At 43.3% G+C, this 20,741-nt stretch overlaps 1 protein-coding gene across 6 annotated transcripts in view; it reads left to right on the forward strand.

Annotated features, from left to right (window-relative positions):
- STIM1 (stromal interaction molecule 1) overlaps nt 1-20,741 on the forward strand; it is a 296,537-nt gene that overhangs the window by 165,402 nt on the left and 110,394 nt on the right. For all 6 annotated transcript variants that reach the window (XM_030199835.1, XM_030199832.1, XM_030199836.1 and 3 more), the window contains exon 4: nt 312-426. In XM_030199835.1, the coding sequence (XP_030055695.1) occupies nt 312-426 (115 nt within the window). The remainder of the gene's footprint in view (nt 1-311; nt 427-20,741) is intronic.

Genomic DNA, 20,741 nt, shown 5'->3' on the forward strand with positions numbered 1-20,741 from the left:
ATAATAAACCGGAACCTTTCTATTTAACTAATTATGGTCCTGGTTAAGGCAGATTTTAGAATCTGAGCTAATTTGGGTTTGCTATGACAAAGATGTGACTATTTCGGCAATTAAGATGTTGTTTTCTTATTCTTAGTTACTTTTTGAATATTTGTAGAATTATTCTTTCATGTTGAGAGTGTAAAGTATATTGTATAGATCAGTGAAACAAGCTCCTATTTAATTTGCTTTGTATGTGAAGATTTTTACAAGGCACTGTCTGAACTTAATCCCCTGGGTTTGTAATCCTCTTTCTTGTTCTGTTTCCTTAGTTCTTGCGTGAAGATTTGAATTACCATGATCCAACAGTGAAGCACAGCACCTTCCATGGAGAAGATAAGCTGATCAGCGTGGAGGACCTCTGGAAGGCCTGGAAGAACTCGGAAGGTAAAGTCCCATTTCTTCCGTTACATAGGGTTCTTATACACTGCAGCAACCCAGTGGGTTCAGTGTGGCTCACAAAAAAAAAAAAAAAACGGTCAGGCCCTGCGAACTAACCGTACAAGATTAAAATAAGAACTAATCTCTTATAACAATTCTTACTTAAATCGAGACTCAATATTACGCTAAAAATTTCCTAAAAGCAATATAGTTCTGAATTCTTCTTAGATATCGAGGGATAGAATTAGGTACTTGATTTAAAAAAAAAAAAAAAAAAAGACTATCTGAAAAAATAGTCTTATACTTTAAACCACTTGGGCTGGGATAATTTAGTTGAAAATTGTCGTGAAGATTCCAGTCCCTATTAGTCGTCGTAAAGAGAACATATTTTCATTTTGAGTTAATGTGAATGCATCATCATCTGAATTTTGATTGGTATTTAACTCTTGTGTTTCTGTTCTGAGGAAGTTGATTGGTGATATGGTGAAGGACAGGATTAAGGTGCCCTCCTGTACATATGGTCTCAATAGTTGAGTTTATTTGTATTTGATTTACTGACGCACAGGTCTAGGTAGTTTATAATGAGACACATTATATGTTAGAAAAGAACTACAGTTTTCAGTAGGAAAGCATAACACGCTCAGAGAAGAGGATAAGAAGGTCTCCGATAGGTGCATGTATGTTTAAATCATTTTTTATTGGCTTCATAAGAAGGTCTCCGATAGGTGCATGTATGTTTAAATCATTTTTTATTGGCTTAAGTAACAGAACAGTACAGTACAATCCTGGATATTCAAACATCATCAGCCAAACTTAACTGACTTAATCCCACCCTCCACCCTACCCCCTCCCCCTTCACCACCCACCTGGCATTCCACCTACCTTATCCACAAGAACAGGGATAACAAGTGCATTAGATGTTCAAAAGATAACTCCAGGCTTTCGGAGTAACAGTCAACCAAAATGGTTTCCAGACTGTTTGAAACTGAAACCCTGAGGTATGAGAATGATAGGTGCATGTATATACAGGTTCTTAAGTCACGCTAAGGTCCCGGACCCAAACCTTCAAAGACTAAGCGAAACAGGTGAAGTCTTAAGTGAGGATTTAATATTTTGTAAAGATGCTTCTAATTGGAGAGTTAATTGCTGTCCATTCTAAGAAGAAGAAAGAACTGTGCCTAATGCACTCCAAGCGAGTAAGGGCAAGAGGAGGGAATATCCAGCTGGTAATCCTGAAGCGAATGTAGGTACTGCGAGGGGATGTAAAGGATACTCTTTGCTTGCCAAATAAATAGAAATTCCCTCTTAGAGAGCCCTAAATGCCAGAAGGATCAGGCGACCCTCAGGGGGAGGAATACTGGCTTTGGCCTAACCCCTGGTAAGCCTTTTCCTCAGCTGAGAGGTGCCCAGCTCTACCACCAGCTGCCTTTCAGGTGCTGTGGAGGACTTGCAGCTCATCTGCATATCCTTACAGCCTTCTCCAGGGTGACACCCAGGTCCAGTCCGATCCACTCAGGGCCTCTGCTCTAGCGGCGCGCGGGGCATTTTTCTCTTTACATCTAATCTTCTTCCCAGTTGCTAAAGTACCTCAGTCGTTTATGGCCCCTAATCACATTCTCTTCCTAGCCCTGTCCCTTCCTAATCTTTTCCCTCACCCCCTACCTCTCTCCACTACAGGAACTCACTGCCCATCCATCGACTTCATCACCTCACCTTCTCTCGTACCCTTTTCCTTCCTCTTGGCTTTTAATCTCTGTCTCTTTCTTCTCTCTATTTTGCCTTCCCCATTCCACCTAAATACCTCTCACCTTCGACGCCTTCGTGGCCACACCTCTCCTACTCTCCTCCGCTCTCTTTTACTCCTTCTCTTACTCTCAGCCGGTGACATCAATCCCAATCCTGGCCCTCCTCGCCAACTATTATCCCAACTCTACAGATCTCACCATGACCTCTCTAACCTCATCTCTATTCCTCTACTCCCCTCCTCTTCTCTGCCCTTCTCTTGCGCCCTATGGAATGCCCGCTCTATCTGTAACAAACTCCCCTATATCCAGGACCTCTTTATCTCATGTCACCTCCATCTGCTCGCCATAACAGAAACCTGGCTCTGCCCTGATGACTGTGCTTCAGTCGCAGCCCTCTGCCATGGCGATTATCTTTTTTCACATACTCCTCGCCCTGATGGTCGCGGGGGCGGTGTTGGACTACTTCTCTCTCCCTCCTCCAGATTTCAACCCCTTCTTCCACCTCAATCTCACTGTTTTTCCTCCTTTGAAGTCCTCTCTATCCGCCTTTTCTCTCCTCTGCCTCTTCGAATAGCGGTCATTTATCGGCCCCCCTGATAAGTCCCTTTCATCCTTTCTCAGTGACTTTGATGCCTGGCTTGCCTTCTTCCATGATCCTTCCTCCCCCTCTCTCATCCTTGGTGACTTTAATATTCCTGCTAATGATCCTTCCAACTCGTATATTTCCAGGTTACTCGCTTTAACATCCTCCTTTAATCTCCAACTATGCTCCACCTCCCCCACTCATCAAAATGGTCACTGTCTTGATCTCATCTTCTCCTCAAACTGTTCACCCTCTAGTTTCCTTGCCTCTGATCTTCCCCTCTCTGATCACCATCTTATAACTTTCACACTTAAATCTCCTCCCTCCCAGTCCTGTCCTATTTTATCTAATTTATCTAGGAATCTTCACGATATTACCCCTTCATCTCTATCCTCCCATGTTTCAAACCTCCTCTTTACTGTGGCACCATCCACGTCTGTCAACGAGGCTGTTTCTTCTTACAACAATACTTTATCCTCTGCCTTAGACACTCTTGCCCTTTGATCACCCGCCCTATAAGGCATACAAAACCCCAACCTTGGCTGACTTCTAATATCCGCTACCTACGTTCCTGTACCCGCTCCGACGAACGCCTCTGGCGGAAATCTCGGGCCCTTGCTGATTTCTTACACTTTAAGTTCATGCTGACCTCCTTCCAATCTGCTCTTTTATGCGCCAAACAGGACTATTATATCCAACTGACCAACTCTCTTGGCTCTAACCCTCGACTTCTCTTCACCACATTGAACTCTCTCCTCAAGGTGCCCCCTCCCCCAACTCCCCCTTCATTATCTCCTCAGACCCTGCTGAATTCTTTCACAACAAGGTTCAAAAGATAAACCTTGAATTCTCTACCTCGCCACCTCTCCCTCCACTAGTTCGTTCCCCTCTCTCTCCTTCCCCTCATTCCTTTTCCTCCTTTCCTGAAGTTACTATAGAGGAAACTACACTTCTCCTTTCTTCCTCAAAATGTACCACCTGTTCCTCTGATCCCATTCCCACCCACCTTCTTAATGCCATCTCACCTGCTCTTATTCCTTTTATCTGTCACATTCTCAACCTCTCACTTTCCACTGCAACTGTCCCTACTGCCTTTAAAAACATGCTGTGGTCACACCTCTCCTTAAGAAGCCTTCACTCGACCCTACTTGTCCCTCTAATTACCGACCCATCTCCCTCCTCCCTTTTCTCTCCAAATTACTTGAGCGTGCTGTTCACCACCGCTGCCTTGATTTTCTCTCCTCACATGCTATTCTTGACCCACTACAATCTGGTTTTCGCCCTCTCCACTCAACCGAAACTGTACTTACTAAAGTCTCCAATGACCTATTACTGGCTAAATCCAGAGGTCTCTATTCCATCCTCATTCTTCTTGATCTTTCCGCTGCTTTTGACACTGTCGATCACAGCATACTCCTCGATACCCTGTCCTCACTTGGATTCCAGGGCTCTGTCCTTTCCTGGTTCTCTTCCTACCTCTTCCTCCGCACCTTCAGTGTTCACTCTGGTGGATCCTCTTCTACTTCTATCCCTCTGCCTGTCGGCATACCTTAGGGTTCTGTTCTTGGTCCCCTCCTCTTTTCTATCTATACTTCTTCCCTTGGTTCATTAATCTCATCCCATGGCTTTTCCTACCATCTCTATGCTGATGACTCCCAAATCTACCTTTCTACCCCTGATATCTCACCTTGTATCCAAACCAAAGTTTCAGCGTGCTTGTCTGACATTGCTGTCTGGATGTCTCAACGCCACCTGAAATTAAACATGACCAAAACCAAGCTTCTCATTTTCCCCCCCAAACCCACCTCCCCACTCCCCCCCATTTTCTATTTCTGTTGATGGCTCTCTCATTCTCCCTGTCTCCTCAGCTCGAAACCTTGGGGTCAACTTTGACTCTTCTCTCTCCTTCTCTGCTCATATCCAGCAGATCGCCAAGACCTGTTGTTTCTTTCTTTACAGCATCCGTAAAATCCGCCCTTTTCTTTCCGAGCACTCTACCAAAACCCTCATCCACACCCTTGTCACCTCTCGTTTAGACTACTGCAATCTGCTTCTTGCTGGCCTCCCACTTAGTCACCTCTCCCCTCTCCAATCTTTTTGTGCTGTTTGCAGGTCCTCGCAGAGGGTCTTCAGCGTCTAAAGCCACTATTGCCCATTGGCTCAAGGATGCTATCTTTTCAGCATATCTGGCCGGGCTCCGCCTGAAGCCTTTAAGGCACATTCTACAAGAGCGATTTCCTCGTCCTGGGCGGAAACTGGAGCACTATCTCTTCATGAGATTTGCAGTGCTGCAACATGGGCTTCTAAGCTCTCTTTCGCCCGACATTAGAGGCTGGATGTGGCTGCCAGGAGGGATGCGCGTTTTGGGGCACAGGTGCTAGCGCATGGTGTGGCTTGTTCCCACCCTATTTAGGGATTGCTTTGTTATATCCCATACGTAATGGCTTCATCTGCTTGATGACAAGGAAGGGAAAATTAGGTTCTTACCATGATAATTTTCTTTCCTTTAGTCATAGCAGATGAAGCCATGAGCCCTCCCTGTATGATTGTCTGTATTGCAGTGATTCTGATTTTAGGTGCTGTTCTTGTTTCCTGAAGTTATATTCCTTCCTTGGGGAGTCGGAAAACAGTCTTCAGGATTCTTGATACAGTTATAGGAGGATGAGTTCATTCCCTCCAGTTCATGTTTTGGGAGGATGAGTTTCCAGGAGGATGCAAGTATTCCCTCCGTTTAAACAAAGTGGAGGACGAGTTTATTCCCTCCAGGAGGATGAGTTCATTCCCTCCTTTTTTGAGTTCATGCCCTTGTTAAGGGGCCATCGTTCGCTGTGAGGAAAGTTTGTTATTCCCATTGCGGTTTGCCATACTGCTTTGGAAGCTTCAAATACTGAAGAGGCAATGGAGCTAGCTGGCCATGAGGCACTGAGAAAAGTTGAGTTCTCTCTATCTCCCCCTGCTGGTTGATGGACACAACCCATACATAATGGCTTCATCTGCTATGACTAAAGGAAAGAAAATTATCATGGAAAGAACCTAATTTTCCCTTCTTCTTGTTGGTTTCCTTCTGCTCTCTTCTTGGGATTAGGTGTTTTTAAAGGGTTGCTTCCTACGAACCCCACCCTTCCTGGGCTCCTCCTATATTCTGGAAAAGTTACAGAACCTTATCCAATGGGCTTGCCTTCTGAAGGAAACTATTCCTACCTTCTGCCATGGGCTCTCCCCTTTCAACACAAGGGTAACCTCCCCCTTTCCAGCCATCTGTGTCAGGGCTATCATTGAGGCAGGGCTTCCCGTAGTGGCCTCTACAAAATAACACAAGGGCCTCCACCCATAGAATGCCCTCTAGTGGTCGTCACCCATCTAAGCAGGCTTCTACTCCTGAGTGACCCCTAGGATGAAAGTCAGTGATCTCTATCTCCACTTGCTGGTGGCGGATACAACCCACTAGTTTGTGGATTCATCTGCTGCTACTAAAGAAGCTTGTTTCATAGCATGGGACTGACCACATTTATTTGTTTATTTATATCCCACACTATCCCAATAGATCAGGTTCAATGTTGCTAACAACTTATTGTGATTAACAGTACAAAACGTGATGCGGGATAGTATACATTAAGTAGTAGTAAAATAAATGAGGATTGAGTAATTAAAATTTGTAATATGGAATCAAATGCTAGTTGCAAAAAGGTAGCAGTTTATAGTCTTCGTTGTATAATAACAATTATAATGGAACTGAGAAATTGGAATAATTGTACAATTAGGGGTTTAATTATGATCATCCATGGGAAAACCGCTTAAACAGAGAGGCTTTGAAGTATTTCTGGAATATCAAATAAATTAGGTTCCCGTCTGATGAATTTTGGGAGGGAATTCCACCATTTCGTACATAGGTTAGAGAATCCTGACACGTATAGATTGACTTGTAGGTCATGTTTTTGCAATGGGGCTAGTGGACGGTTAGATAATCTCTTGAAACAGGGATAGCATTGCAAAGGGGGAGCGCAATTAAAGGTTGCATATAAGCAGGGGTTAAGCCATAAAGAGTTTTGAAAACAAATGTACATAGTTTGAATGTTCTGGCTTTGGGTGGGAGCCAGGGTAACTTCATAAGCAAAGGGGCTGCACTTTCAGATCTCGTAGCCTTGTAGACTAATCTGGCTGCTGTATTTTGAGCTGTCTGCAGTTTTTTCAAGGGAAATTCCTGACAACCAGCATAAATGACATTGCAGTAATCGAAGTGAGATAATGTTAATATTTGTACTAAGGTTCTAAACATATCATTAGGGAAGAGATAACTGATTCTTTTTAGTTTCCACATTGCTTTAAAGGTTTCTGTAATGACTGCTTGTACTTGGATGTGAATAACATGTAGGAATCAATTCTTATACCAAGTATCTTTAGTTGGGACTCCAGTGGATACGTTACATTATCAGTTGTGACGTTAATGACACGGTGAGGGTTGGGTAATAACTGAAATTTTAGTTTAAAGTGGAGGCCCAATTCTCCATCATGTCTAGACCAGGTTTGATGATAGATAGCACTTCTTCAATAGAATCTTTGAAAGGGGGACGTCATAATATTGAGTAAAATGGGTGTAAGGGGGGATTCCTGTGGTACTCTGCAGTCTGAAGCCCATTGGGGGAGATGGAATTAGGAGATTTGACTTGATAGGATCAGGATTTTAAAAATCCTCGGAACCAACTGAGGACAGACCCTCCTATACCTAAGTTGTCCAAGTAGCAAATTATGGACTACCACATCAAAGAAGCTATGCCTGATCATGTCTTCAAAAACATGCCGAAAGGAAGGGACCACCAGGAGACTTTGCTGTGCCGTCCTGATGAATAAGGAATTCATACTCGTGAAAGGAATAAGAGTAAACCCGTGGACTGGATTTTGAAAGTGATTCCCAGTGTTCTGAATTCAGTAACGTTGTTACATGATCCCATTTTTTTGCGCCTCTGACAAGTGACCTTTGTTGCTTATGAGGCTAATCTTAGAGCAGCAGGCTGTGGTCAGGCAGAGATGTCCACTGAATGGTGCTCCGTTAGAGGAGGTTCCTGCAGTTTGGCCTGAATGAACAGAATACTAAAGGCTGTACATGATGATTCATTGTTAGATCTAATGTGAGAGTGAGAGTAAACATAAAGGAAATTCAAATGAGAAGGAATGTATTTGATTTCCAAGAATTGGCAGCTTTCCATCATTAATTCACAACAGTCTCTGAGACTGTCTGTTCTCTCCCTGCAGTTTATTACCTGCCTTTTTGAAAGAATATCACTCCAGCTGGTACATAAGTATTTCCATACTGGGAAAGACCAGAGGTCCATCACGCCCAGCATCCTGTTTCCAACAGTGGCCAATCCAGGTCACAAGTACCTGGCAAGATCCCCAAAAAGTACAAAACATTTTATACAGCTTATCCCAGAAATAGTGAATTTTCCCCAAGTCCATTTAATAATGGTCTATGGACTTTTCCTTTAGGAAGCTGTCCAAACCCTTTTTTAAACTCCGCTAAGCTAACCGCCTTTACTACATTCTCTGGCATCGAATTCCAGAGTTTAATTACACATTGAGTGAAGAAATGTTTTTCTCTGATTTGTTTTAAATTTACTACATTGTACCTTCATTGCATGGTGTACAGCATATTAAGAGAAATAAGGGAGTAGACTGGGTTTCTGCCAGGTACTTGGGACCTGGATTGGCTACTGTTGGAAGCAGAATACTGGGCTAGATGGACCCTTGGTCTGACCCAATATGGCTATTCTTATGTTCTTAGATTGTCTGCCTGGTCGCAAGTTTTTTAATAACTGGAAGTGTTAGTGTTGGTGCATAAGAACATAAGAAATAATAAGTGACCCATAGTACATACAGACCTTACAGTATATGTGTTAACCTAAATACAGGAATATTCATATAAATTATCACAGCAGAGAGCATATATAAATACATAAGACAAAAGAAAAAAAAAACCCACAACCACCCATGTTAAATACATTGCCTCTGCAACCTCCCTACAGACAGCCAGAGTCTTGGTTTAGGAATTTAACCCCAGTCTTTGTCATGGCAGTACTTTCTACTGAGCCCTCAACCTGGCTCAAGTGATGGAAGTGGAGGTGAACCCTGGCCACACATACATATCTGCAGAGCCCCACATTTGTCTTCAGCAGGTGGAATTAAGAGAGGTGAAGCCCAAAATCAGTGACCATAAGTCCGACTTACTGTTTTCATTTTGTGATGAACACAGTGCTTGCCCTACCCTGAGGAGGCCGCCAGAGGGCGCCATCTGCCTGGAAACGGGGAAAATGCCTTGATATGGTCCCTAGAGGGAGCTCCCATTGGACATCAGGGTAATGACCTGAGGGGGCCAGTAGAGGGAGCTCCAGCCAAGGACTGAACATGAGGTAGCAGAAGATTTTCCTTTAAGAGAAAAGGCACCCAGAAGGTTCTGGACTCTTCCAGAACTAGGAGGAGGGGCCCAGGAAGGGTGGGGTGGCCTATTAGCAGCCCTATTTAAACAGTACCTACCGAAGAGCTGGAAAAAGGAGATGGGAACCTGGAGAGCCTGAAGCCTGCTGGAGGAGATTGCCTGGAGGAGGAGATGGAGGGACCCAAACAGCCTGAAGCCTGAGGACAGCAGGGGGAAAGTGAAGGTACTTACCAGGCTAGGTTATTGATGGACTTGGGCATTATTTGAAATGGACTAACAGCCGTGGGGTGGAGGACAGGACGGTAAAGTTGTGGTGAATGAAGAAAGTCCTGTCCAGGGGTGGAGGCTGTTTAAACTGTGACCCATGTCTCCCCAAGGGAATGGGCTCAGTGAGTGTATTTGCTAAGGAGTAATACTTGTAAAGAAGTTGTTCCCACAAAACTGAAGCCAAGTACTAATAAATTGAATTTGCATTTGATGACTGCCTAATTTGCATATTGGTGAAGGCTGGAGAATCCGAGTTATAGTCCCAGGGAAAGTGCAGTGGGTCACTGTCCATGCACCAGAGGAGTGACTGGGGCACGGTGGACATAACTGGAAAAGATTTCCAGTAGGAGGAAGGCAAGGCCGAGCAGTCACCCTGAGTGAGAAGGGAGCCCAGGATATTGAGGTTGGTGCTTGCAAGTTGCTGGGAGAAAGACTTGCTGGAGTTCTGCTCAGGAGCCTGGGCCTGTGAGGGCAGGTGGAGGACAGGAGGAGCACAGGTCCTTACAAGCTGTTCAGAGCGCGTGGGAGCCTGGACATAAGCCACTAGAGGGCCTCAGCCCATATGAGCACCCCCTGGGGGTTTACAATGTGAACCTCTCTTGTTGCAGTACCAGTAAAGAGAGGTGTGTGTTTGCTACACTGCTGCAAGGAAACAACTATCTTTCCTTAGAAATGTCTATATTGTATTTATATATATGTTGTATCTTAACTGTTGGAGACACTATGCAAACACTGCATGACAAGTATTTGGAAGGCAGTCCTTTAACTGGGCACCTCTGTTGCTTTGGGATTGGGAGCATGGAATTGCTACTACTATTTAGCATTACTATAGCGCTACAAGGCGTACGCAGCACAAACATAGAAGAAAGACAGTCCCTGCTCAAAGAGCTTACAATCTAATAGACAAAAAATAAATAAAGTAATCAAATCAATTAATGTGAACGGGAAGGAAGAGAGGAGGGTAGGTGGAGGCGAGTGATTACGAGTCAAAAGCAATGTTAAAGAGGTGGGTTTTCAGTCTAGATTTAAAGGTGGCCAAGGATGGGGCAAGACATAGGGGCTCAGGAAGTTTATTCCAGGCGTAGGGTGCAGCGAGACAGAAGGCGCGAAGTCTGGAGTTGGCAGTAGTGGAGAAGGGAACAGCTAAGAAGGATTTATCCATGGAGCAGAGTGCACGGGAAGGGGTCCCATTGCTACTAATGGTTTCTGCCAGGTACTTGTGACCTGGCTTGGCCACTGTTTGGGAACAGGACAGTGGGCTAGATGGACCATTGGTCTGACCCAGTATGGCTACTCTTATGTTCTTAAGAAGCTTAGCACAGACTGTGTGGCAACACTGGTAATTGGGAAGCAAAGCCAGTACGGGACGGACTTCTACAGTCTATGCTTTGATCGTGGCCAGATAGATTTGGATGGACTGGAATGGAGCTTATCAAGGGGTTTGATAACAACGTCAAAAGTTTTTGAACAAGGACAGTACCAGGCAGACTTCTACGGTCTTTGCCCTGAAATTAGCATTGATAAATCAAGTTCAGGTGTACGTATGTTGTATCACCTTGTTTCACCTCATAGCTTATGTTGTCAGTTTATCTCTTCGGGCAGACTGGATAGACCGTACAGGTCTTTATCTGCCATCATCTACTATGTTACTATGTAGAAAAGGTTCAAAGAAGAGCAACCAAACTGATAAAGGGGATGGAACTCCTCTCATATGAGGAAAGGCTAAAGAGGTTAGGGTTCTTCAGCTTAGAAATGATTGAAGTCCACAAAATCCTGAGTGGTGTAGAACGAGTAGAAGTGAATTAATTTTTACTCTTTCAGAAAGCACAAAGACTAGGGGAAACTCAATGAAGTTACATGGAAACACTTTTAAAACAAATAGGAGGAAATATTTTTTCGCTCAACGAATAGTTAAGCTCTGGAACTCTTTGCCGGAGAATGTAGTAACAGCAGTTAGCGTATCTGGGTTAAAAAAGGTTTGGACAAGTTCTTGGAGGAAAAGTCCATAGTGTGCTTTTTAGACAGTCATGGGGAAGTCACTTCGTGTCCCAGGATTGGTAGCATGGAATGTTACTACTATTTGAGTTTCTGCCAGGTACTTGTGACCTGTATTGTCCACTGTTGGAAACATGATACTGGACTAGATGGACTATTGGTCTGACCCAGTATGCCTATTCTAACATTGTTTGAATAGCTGACAGTTTTCTTGCCTGATTCAAGAGTTTTGAGGTTAAGCTGGCTGCTTGATGTTGTACCTTTGCTAGAGACTCACTTATTATAATCAGTAAGAGAGGGTGACAGGTACTTATAAGTTACTGCTTGTGTATGGTTTGTTTGGCGTATGAAAAAATGCAGGCTCTGTATCTTGGAACTGGGTGCATTTTAAATCTAAGAATGCTTGTCCTGTGGATTGTAGAGAGAAGCCACACACAGACAGACCAGGGACAGGGGGTTAACATTGCATGGACAAGGCTGGCACATGGGATTAGTCACACAAGGTGAATTTTCAGGCCCCTAGTGTTCCTCCCCCCCCCTCCTCCAAGAGTTTGATAAACAATCATGATTACCCCTCCCAGAATGATCCTGGGAAATGAATCATTTGGACAACATGTTTTAAATATTTAAAATTTGTTTCATATGTATATACTAATGAAGGCGATTTATTTATTTATTACATTTGTACCCCACACTTTCCCATACATAGCAGGTTCAATGTGGCTTACATAGTAAATAGAATTACAAAGTTCTTCCCTGGATAAGTGAGCTCTAGAAAACTGCCTGCCCTCCTGGTGAGTAAATGTACACCCCGGTGGCTGTTTGCTTTCAATAGAGCTGCTTCCCTAGATGATGAGCTGACTCTGCCCTTGGGTCAAGGTCACAGAGGTAAAAGAGGTAGAAATCTCCCTAGGTCAAAGCAGGACATGTGACTTGTTCTGTAATTCACTGAATCAAAGATTCTATCAGTGGGCTTATTTATCCATTGGTTGAGCAGATTCTGAGTTCTTTGACATCACTCACTTTTACTGCCAGGCCTTGAAAACGACTGCTAGGCTGAGTCTCCTACAACTAACTAATCACAGTTTTCTGTTGTCTGGCATGCCAAAAAAGACAGAAGGTACTTTTCCAAGCAATCTGGGTGGATGCAGGGTGTTTTCAGGTCTAAAAATGGCATTGTTCACTGAGCTGCTTTTTGCCATAGAAGTGGAGAGAGAAACAAAGCGATGGAGTTTTAGGGATGTGTGGGAAACATGAGCGAGGGAGGAACCGAGAGTGAGTATGTACAGTCACTGTGCTGATTTTTTTTTTTTTTCATTTGCTACGTTTCCTTATCCAAGAGGTTATTGATATATTTTTGGTTTTGAAGAGCTTTATATATACCACATAACCCCTGACACAGCCCCTTTGTGTGCTAAACATGGCCTGTGTCGGGCATTGTTTTGGTTTGTATTTGAGCAATAAAGATTTTTTGGTTGGTTGGTTGTTTTTAAATCTCTTTACTGAAGAATGGCACACAAAAAGACCGTACAATACACGAGAACGTCCATAACATATCCAAGGAAAAATGGTACAACCAAACAAGAGAACAAGAATTCCAAACCAGCATCCAATAATTGACGCGTCCCATTCACATTTCATTTATTTATTGGGATTTATTAGCCACCTTTATGAAGAGATTCACCCAAGGCGGTGTACAGCAGGTAGAGTTTAACATAAAACATACAATTATGTTAAAACCACTAAATACAATAAATGAGGTAAACCTGAAAACAATACATTGAAACCTAATAATAGAATTACCGTGAAACAGGTTCAAAGATAAACACGTTTAAGAGCACTGGAATTGAAATACCAGAGATATAATACAACGTTAGCATAATAGTAATAATACACCTAATAAGTAGCATTAGAACATTCACCTAACATAGATATGGAGAAAACAGGCCTTAGTGTACATGCAGAAAAACCTTGGTAAGATTACTCCTCACATGGGTGTTTATACAGTGGTGCACAAACATCTAGGACCACAGTACGTACAGTCTGGCAGAAGCTGGCACAGCCTCTACATGGTACATAGTTAAACACAATGAGTGGAGGAGTGGCCTAGTGGTTAGGGTGGTGGACTTTGGTCCTGGGGAACTGAGGAACTGAGTTTGATTCCCACTTCAGGCACAGGCAGCTCCTTGTGACTCTGGGCAAGTCACGTAACTCTCCATTGCCCCATGTAAGCCGCATTGAGCCTGCCATGAGTGGGAAAGTGCGGGGTACAAATGTAGCAAAAAGAAAATAGATACTACTGGAGATTCTACATGGAATGTTGCTACTATTTGAGGTTCTGTTGCTACTCTTTGAGATTCTACATGGAATGTTGCTACTATTGGAGATTCTACATGGAATGTTGCTACTATTGGAGATTCTACATGGAATGTTGCTGCTATTGGAGATTCTACGTGGAATGTTGCTACTATTGGAGAGTCTACATGGAATGTTGCTACTATTGGAGATTCTACATGGAATGTTGCTATTCCACTAGCAACATTCCATGTAGAAGGCTGCGCAGGCTTCTGTTTCTGTGAGTCTGATGTCCTGCACATATGTGCAGGACGTCAGAGAAGCCTGCGCGGCCACATTGGTGATCTGCAAGGGCCACAACTTCTACATGGAATGTTGCTAGTGGAATAGCAACATTCCATGTAGAATCTCAAATAGTAGCAACAGTGGAGGAGTGGCCTAGTGGTTAGGGTGGTGGACTTTGGTCCTGGGGAACTGAGGAACTGAGTTTGATTCCCACTTCAGGCACAGGCAGCTCCTTGTGACTCTGGGCAAGTCACTTAACCCTCCATTGCCCCATGTAAGCCGCATTGAGCCTGCCATGAGTGGGAAAGTGCAGGGTACAAATGTAACAAAAATAAAATAGATACTACTGGAGATTCTACATGGAATGTTGCTACTATTTGAGGTTCTGTTGCTACTCTTTGAGATTCTACATGGAATGTTGCTACTATTGGAGATTCTACGTGGAATGTTGCTACTATTGGAGATTCTACATGGAATGTTGCTGCTATTGGAGATTCTACGTGGAATGTTGCTACTATTGGAGAGTCTACATGGAATGTTGCTATTCCACTAGCAACATTCCATGTAGAAGGCTGCGCAGGCTTCTGTTTCTGTGAGTCTGATGTCCTGCACATACGTGCAGGACGTCAGAGAAGCCTGCGCGGCCACATTGGTGATCTGCAAGGGCCACAACTTCTACATGGAATGTTGCTAGTGGAATAGCAACATTCCATGTAGAATCTCAAATAATAGCAACAGTGGAGGAGTGACCTAGTGGTTAGGGTGGTGGACCTTGGTCCTGGGGAACTGAGGAAATGGTTTGAGTCCCACTTCAGGCACAGGCAGCTCCTTGTGACTCTGGGCAAGTCACTTAACCCTCCATTGCCCCATGTAAGCCGCATTGAGCCTGCCATGAGTGGGAAAGCGCAGGGTGCAAATGTAACAAAAATAAAATAGATACTATTGGAGATTCTACATGGAATGTTGCTACTATTGGAGATTCTACATGGAATGTTGCTATTCCACTAGCAACGTCAGACTCACAGAAGCAGAAGCCTGCGCGGCCACATTGGTGATCTGCAAGGGCCGACTTCTACATGGAATGTTGCTAGTGGAATAGCAACATTTCATGTAGAATCTCCAATAGTAGCAACAGTGGAGGAGTGGCCTAGTGGTTAGGGTGGTGGACTTTGGTCCTGGGGAACTGAGGAACTGAGTTTGATTCCCACTTCAGGCACAGGCAGCTCCTTGTGACTCTGAGCAAGTCACTTAACCCTCCATTGCCCCATGTAAGCCGCATTGAGCCTGCCATGAGTGGGAAAGCGCAGGGTACAAATGTAACAAAAATAAAATAGATACTATTGGAGATTCTACATGGTATGTTGCTACTATTGGAGATTCTACATGGAATGTTGCTACTATTGGAGATTCTACATGGAATGTTGCTACTATTTGAGATTCTACATGGTATGTTGCTACTATTGGAGATTCTACATGGAATGTTGCTACTATTTGAGATTCTACATGGAATGTTGCTACTATTGGAGAGTCTACATGGAATGTTGCTACTATTGGAGAGTCTACATGGAATGTTGCTACTATTGGAGATTCTACATGGAATGTTGCTACTATTTGAGAGTCTACATGGAATGTTGCTACTATTGGAGATTCTACATGGAATGTTGCTATTCCACTAGCAACATTCCATGTAGAAGGCTGCGCAGGCTTCTGTTTCTGTGGTACATAGTTAAACAAAATGGGGCAGATACTCAGCTGGTGGTGGTCAGCATTTTTTTTTAACCCTGACCGTGGCCATCTAAATTAGCCGTGTGTGGGCCTCTGGCACTGAATATCCGGGGCTAAATGGTGCTGCACTAGCCACCAGAGCTTTATGTTGGTCCCCGATGATGATTAGCCGGGGCCTGCAGAAGACCCTAAGGAAATGGGGCTTCTCCACACTCGTTTACTATCACTCTAGCCATGTTTGTACATTAAACATCTCCTGATCCTGCTTTTCCTGAACTGATTTTTCTTTGGGCATCTTATTTATTCGGATTTATTTACTTGCCTTTATGAAGGAGTTTACTGAATAAGTCAAACATAGGCAATATTGAAACATTGCAATGTCATCGCAATATTTATTTATTTAACATATTTATATCCTGCACCAAATATACATAATTAATAAAAATAAACATACGATCAACATTACATGTAAGACTAACAATACATTTTCAAAATAAGCATAAAATGCGTATGGAGTTAAAATTTAATAGATAGCATAGGGTGTAAACAAAGATGGAACATATAGATAAGATAAAATAACTGGAGTAAGAAAATAAGGTACTAACGTAAAGCATTTTGCACATGAGGTCAGAAAGGTGCTCTTAGGGTAGGAGAGGATAAGCACGTCCTGCTGTAGTACCTGCAGCTCTGTGTGTGTGAGAGACTAACGGGTTAGTTACTTCTTCCATCTCTTGATCAAGGAATTTTAGGAGTATTTGCAAGTTTGTCGCTGTTTGCAGGCTTTGAGGGCTGATGAGCTCAAGACATCTGAAAGGACGGAACGGTGCCTTCGGTTGCAGGATTATGAAGTGATGAAATTGTCAGAGCATCACGCTGCACTACTAGAAATGGGAAGGAGTTTTGACTTTGGTAATCTAGCTAACAAATGGAGCAGGTATTTGGGGCCTTGTCTATTGCTTATGTTTGATTTATTCTTATTGTACACCTCCTTGAGTGAATTCTGTGAAAAAAGGCGGTAAATAAATCGTAATAAATAATGAAATAAATCTTGCAGCGTTTTATTGAGAGAGCTGGCGCGTACGTTTTTCTAGTGAGGCCCCATATTGCTCCACATTTTACCCCGTGGTGAGAATTGCTATTGATGATGAGTTCCCTAAATGTTGAGGTGAATAATGGGGGGCATAATCAAACGGGGGATGCCCAAGTTTTCCTGAGGGCGTCCCCGCAGGACGGCCCCATGAAGGGGCGGGGAAACCACTATTATCGAAACAAGGTGGGTGTCCATCTTTTGTTTAGATAATACGGTCGGGGCCGCCCAAATCTCAACATTTAGGATCTACATTTAGGAGCGGAGGAGTGGCCTAGTGGTTAGAGTGGTGGACTTTGGTCCTGGGGAACTGAGGAACTGAGTTAGATTCCCACTTCAGGCACAGGCAGCTCCTTGTGACTCTGGGCAAGTCACTTAACCCTCCATTGCCCCATGTAAGCCGCATTGAGCCTTCCGTGAGTGGGAAAGTGCGGGGTACAAATGCAACAAAATTTAAAAAAAAAAAAACAAAAAACCTTAGAAATGGTTGTCCCGGTTTTCGGTGATAATGGAAACCGAGGGCGCCCATCTCAAAAACGACCAAATCCAAGGCATTTGGATGTGAGAGGAGCCAGCATTCGTAGTGCACTGGTTCCCCTGACATGCCAGGACACCAATCAGACACCCTAGTGGGCACTGCAGTGGACTTCACAAATTGCTCCCAGGTGCATAGCTTCCTTACCTTCAGTGCTGAGCCCCCCAATCCCCCCCAATAAAACCCGCTCCCCACAACTGTACACCACTACCAGAGCCCTATGGGGTGAAGGAGGGCGGGTTTTGGGTGAGTTTTGAAGGGCTCACATTTACCAGCACAAGTGTAACGGGTGGGTGGGGGGGTGGACCTGGGTCCACCAGGCTGAAGTGCACTGCACCCACTAAAAACTGCTCTAGGGACCTGCATATTGCTGTCATGGTGCTGGGTATGACATTTGAGGCAGGCAAAAAAAAAAATAATTTTTTTTTAGGGTGGGAGGGGGTTGGTCATCACTGGGGGAGTAAGGGGAGGTGATCCCCGATTCCCTCTGGTGGTCATCTGGTCAGTTTGGGCACCTTTTTGAGGCTTGGTCGTGAAAAAAAAATGGACCAAGTAAAGTCGACCAAATGCTCATCAGTGACGTCCTTCTTTTTTCCATTATCGGCCAAGGACGCCCATGTCTTAATCATGCCCCAGTCCCGCCTTCGCTATGCCTCCGACACGACCCCGTGAACTTTGGTCGTCCCTGCAACAGACTGCAGTTGAGGGCGCCCAAAATCAGCTTTCGATTATGCCGATTTGGGTGACCCAGAGAGAAGGACGCCCATCTCCCGATTTGTGTCGGAAGATGGGCGCCCTTGTCTTTCAATGCCCCTGAATGCCAACTTAGCTCATAGATCATCCAGAATTTTTGGAAACATATCTCTATTCTTCTAACTGAAACGTTTGGATTTCTCTGCAGGCTGGGACTATGTTTTTGTGACCATTCACTACTTTCTCTGCTTAAGGGTGAACATTCTTTCTCTGGAAGGCATTTCTTTTGGCTCTTAAATGCATTCTAACATACTGGAGATTTGCTGATCCCAACCCCCAAACCTGACTCAGTGGAAACTATTTGTCTTTAATTTGATGCTTATGGAAAGGAAAACAACTAGTCAGACTGCAACATATGTGCTGGCACCAGCTTTCAGATAATTTGGGAAATATACTGGGACTCTACCTCACAAAGCTTATAGTCTGGGCTTAAATGTGTAATGTTCTAATTCATAGTTTAGACTTTCCTGTGGGCCTTCGTATTGGATTGATTGCCTAATGTGGGGAGGGAGAGCCTGTTTTGGGGGGCTGTAATATGAAATTGGGTTAGTCTGCTGGTCTTAAACAAGAAAAGGGAAAGAAAAGTTGCTTAATCTTTCTCTAGACGTCCAGTCAATGTGCAAAAGGAAAAATTGTAAGTTGGCTCTAACTTTTTGTGTGTTTGAATAAAGAGATTTGATCATAGGAGGAATCCTGAAAAAGGACGACATCCAACTAGAATCAATTAAACACCATTATTGTGGAGACTTTTTTTTTTTTTTTTACTATTTTAAGCAACCCTTGGCCTTAATGTGGTTCTGTAAAGCTCTGGGACAACCATGTTGGCAAACAGTCATTCATTTCCCTACTGAGAGAAATGGAGAATTTGGCATCTCGTAAGGCGCATTTGTTATGCTTCAATTACTACTGCTAACTACTATTACTAATCATTTCTGTGAATCTCTTCTGATCACTGCTCTTTGCAGATGCTCCAGGGAAGAATGCGTACTGCTCATCATTGAAAGGGTCAAGTGGCACCTTATAGACTAACCAATTTATTGAGGCCTGAGCTTTTCATCGCCAGAGTCCACTTGGTCAGATGCTGCAGATTTAGGCAGATTGTTATAAATTGCCCTCACAATATTTAAAGCGACTTCCATGGGTAATGCAACATTTTTCTAGTGTAAATCAGCTGTCTGACAATTGTCCTCCTGTTTTTTGGGTACTTTTACCGGCATCTGGGGGGGGGGGGGGGAGACTGCATTGACCGCTGTGCTTCTGTGTTTACTTTTATCAACTTAATTATCTGCCAGAAAGGAAGTGCCAGTATGAAAATTAATGCAAAGCCATGAGTAAAGAGTAGCTGTGGAATCCTGTTCTATCACCTCAGATGGCAGCTCATGGGGCAGAGTGGGTCAAAGAGCGTCAGCAAGGAAAACAAATCAATAGCTCCTTATGACCACACTAATTTAGATAACCACTAGCTTGGTATTTGTACTTGCAGGGAAGGTGGGCAATTTTCAAATAGCTTGTTAATCTGGGTAAATGTCATTTGAAAATTGCTCTCATTATGTAGGTGAAACAAGGTTCTTAATGTCTGAAATCATGATATCCATGAGGGGGCTGCAGTATTGGGCTAACCATGGTTTTGAGTTTAATTATCAGAATGTCAGGAGGGAAACAGTTAATTGAGTGGGCTAAAGGCTTAAACTTCACCTAAGTGAAGGAGCCTAATGACCTTGCACCATCCCTGCATGGACCTGTTGGAGCTATTTTCACTTAATAGGTTTACTGTGATTGCTTGTTCTGTGTATTTCTGAAACCCAGAGGAACCAGGTATCTTTGAAGACCTTTGGACTGACTTGGCTCTCTGATTTAAGGGAACTCTTTTAGTGTTATAGGGTGAGAAGGGAGGTAGCCCTGGAGTAGACATGGAGTTGGACAGCTTGGGGTCGAGAGGGGAACAGACTTTAGGAGATTACAGGGAATTCAACTGTTAAGTAAGATGAGAGATACCCCAGGAGAATGCAGGGACACAGTGGAATTCTTCTACCTTTGTGGCATTTAAGTGTTATGTATTAATTCATTTCCAAGATTTTATTGTGTTTGATGCAAATCTTGATTAAATCTTTTGGTTCTGTATTTGTTGATTACTGTTTGATTTTTGTGGTACACTTAGAGATGTATATATTTGTTTGTTCATTGGGATATATCAACTGCCTTGATGAAGAGATTCACCCAACGTAGTATACAACTTGACATAAAACATAACAATTTTATTAATAACATAACAATGGTGAAATGTCCAAAGCAAAGCATAAATAGAATCAGTGAGGTAAACTTGATGGGAAATCAAATACTAGTAAGAGGAGTAGCACAATATATCATAAGAAATATAAATATTTAACCATATTGTAAAACAATTGTATAACAGAAACATGTCATCAGAATATGAAGAACACCATAATAGACAGCATGTAGGAACATTCACATCACATCTAAATAAGATCCTCAGATACAAGTGAAACTCTTTAGTAGGTGCACATTAGAAAATTCAAATCACATAGGGGCCTTTTTACTAAAGCTTAGCAAGTGCTAATGGAATTAACGTGCTGTAAATGCCAAGACACCCATTTTATACC

Source organism: Microcaecilia unicolor, chromosome 4, assembly GCF_901765095.1.
Source record: "Microcaecilia unicolor chromosome 4, aMicUni1.1, whole genome shotgun sequence".
Lineage (NCBI taxonomy): Eukaryota > Metazoa > Chordata > Amphibia > Gymnophiona > Siphonopidae > Microcaecilia > Microcaecilia unicolor.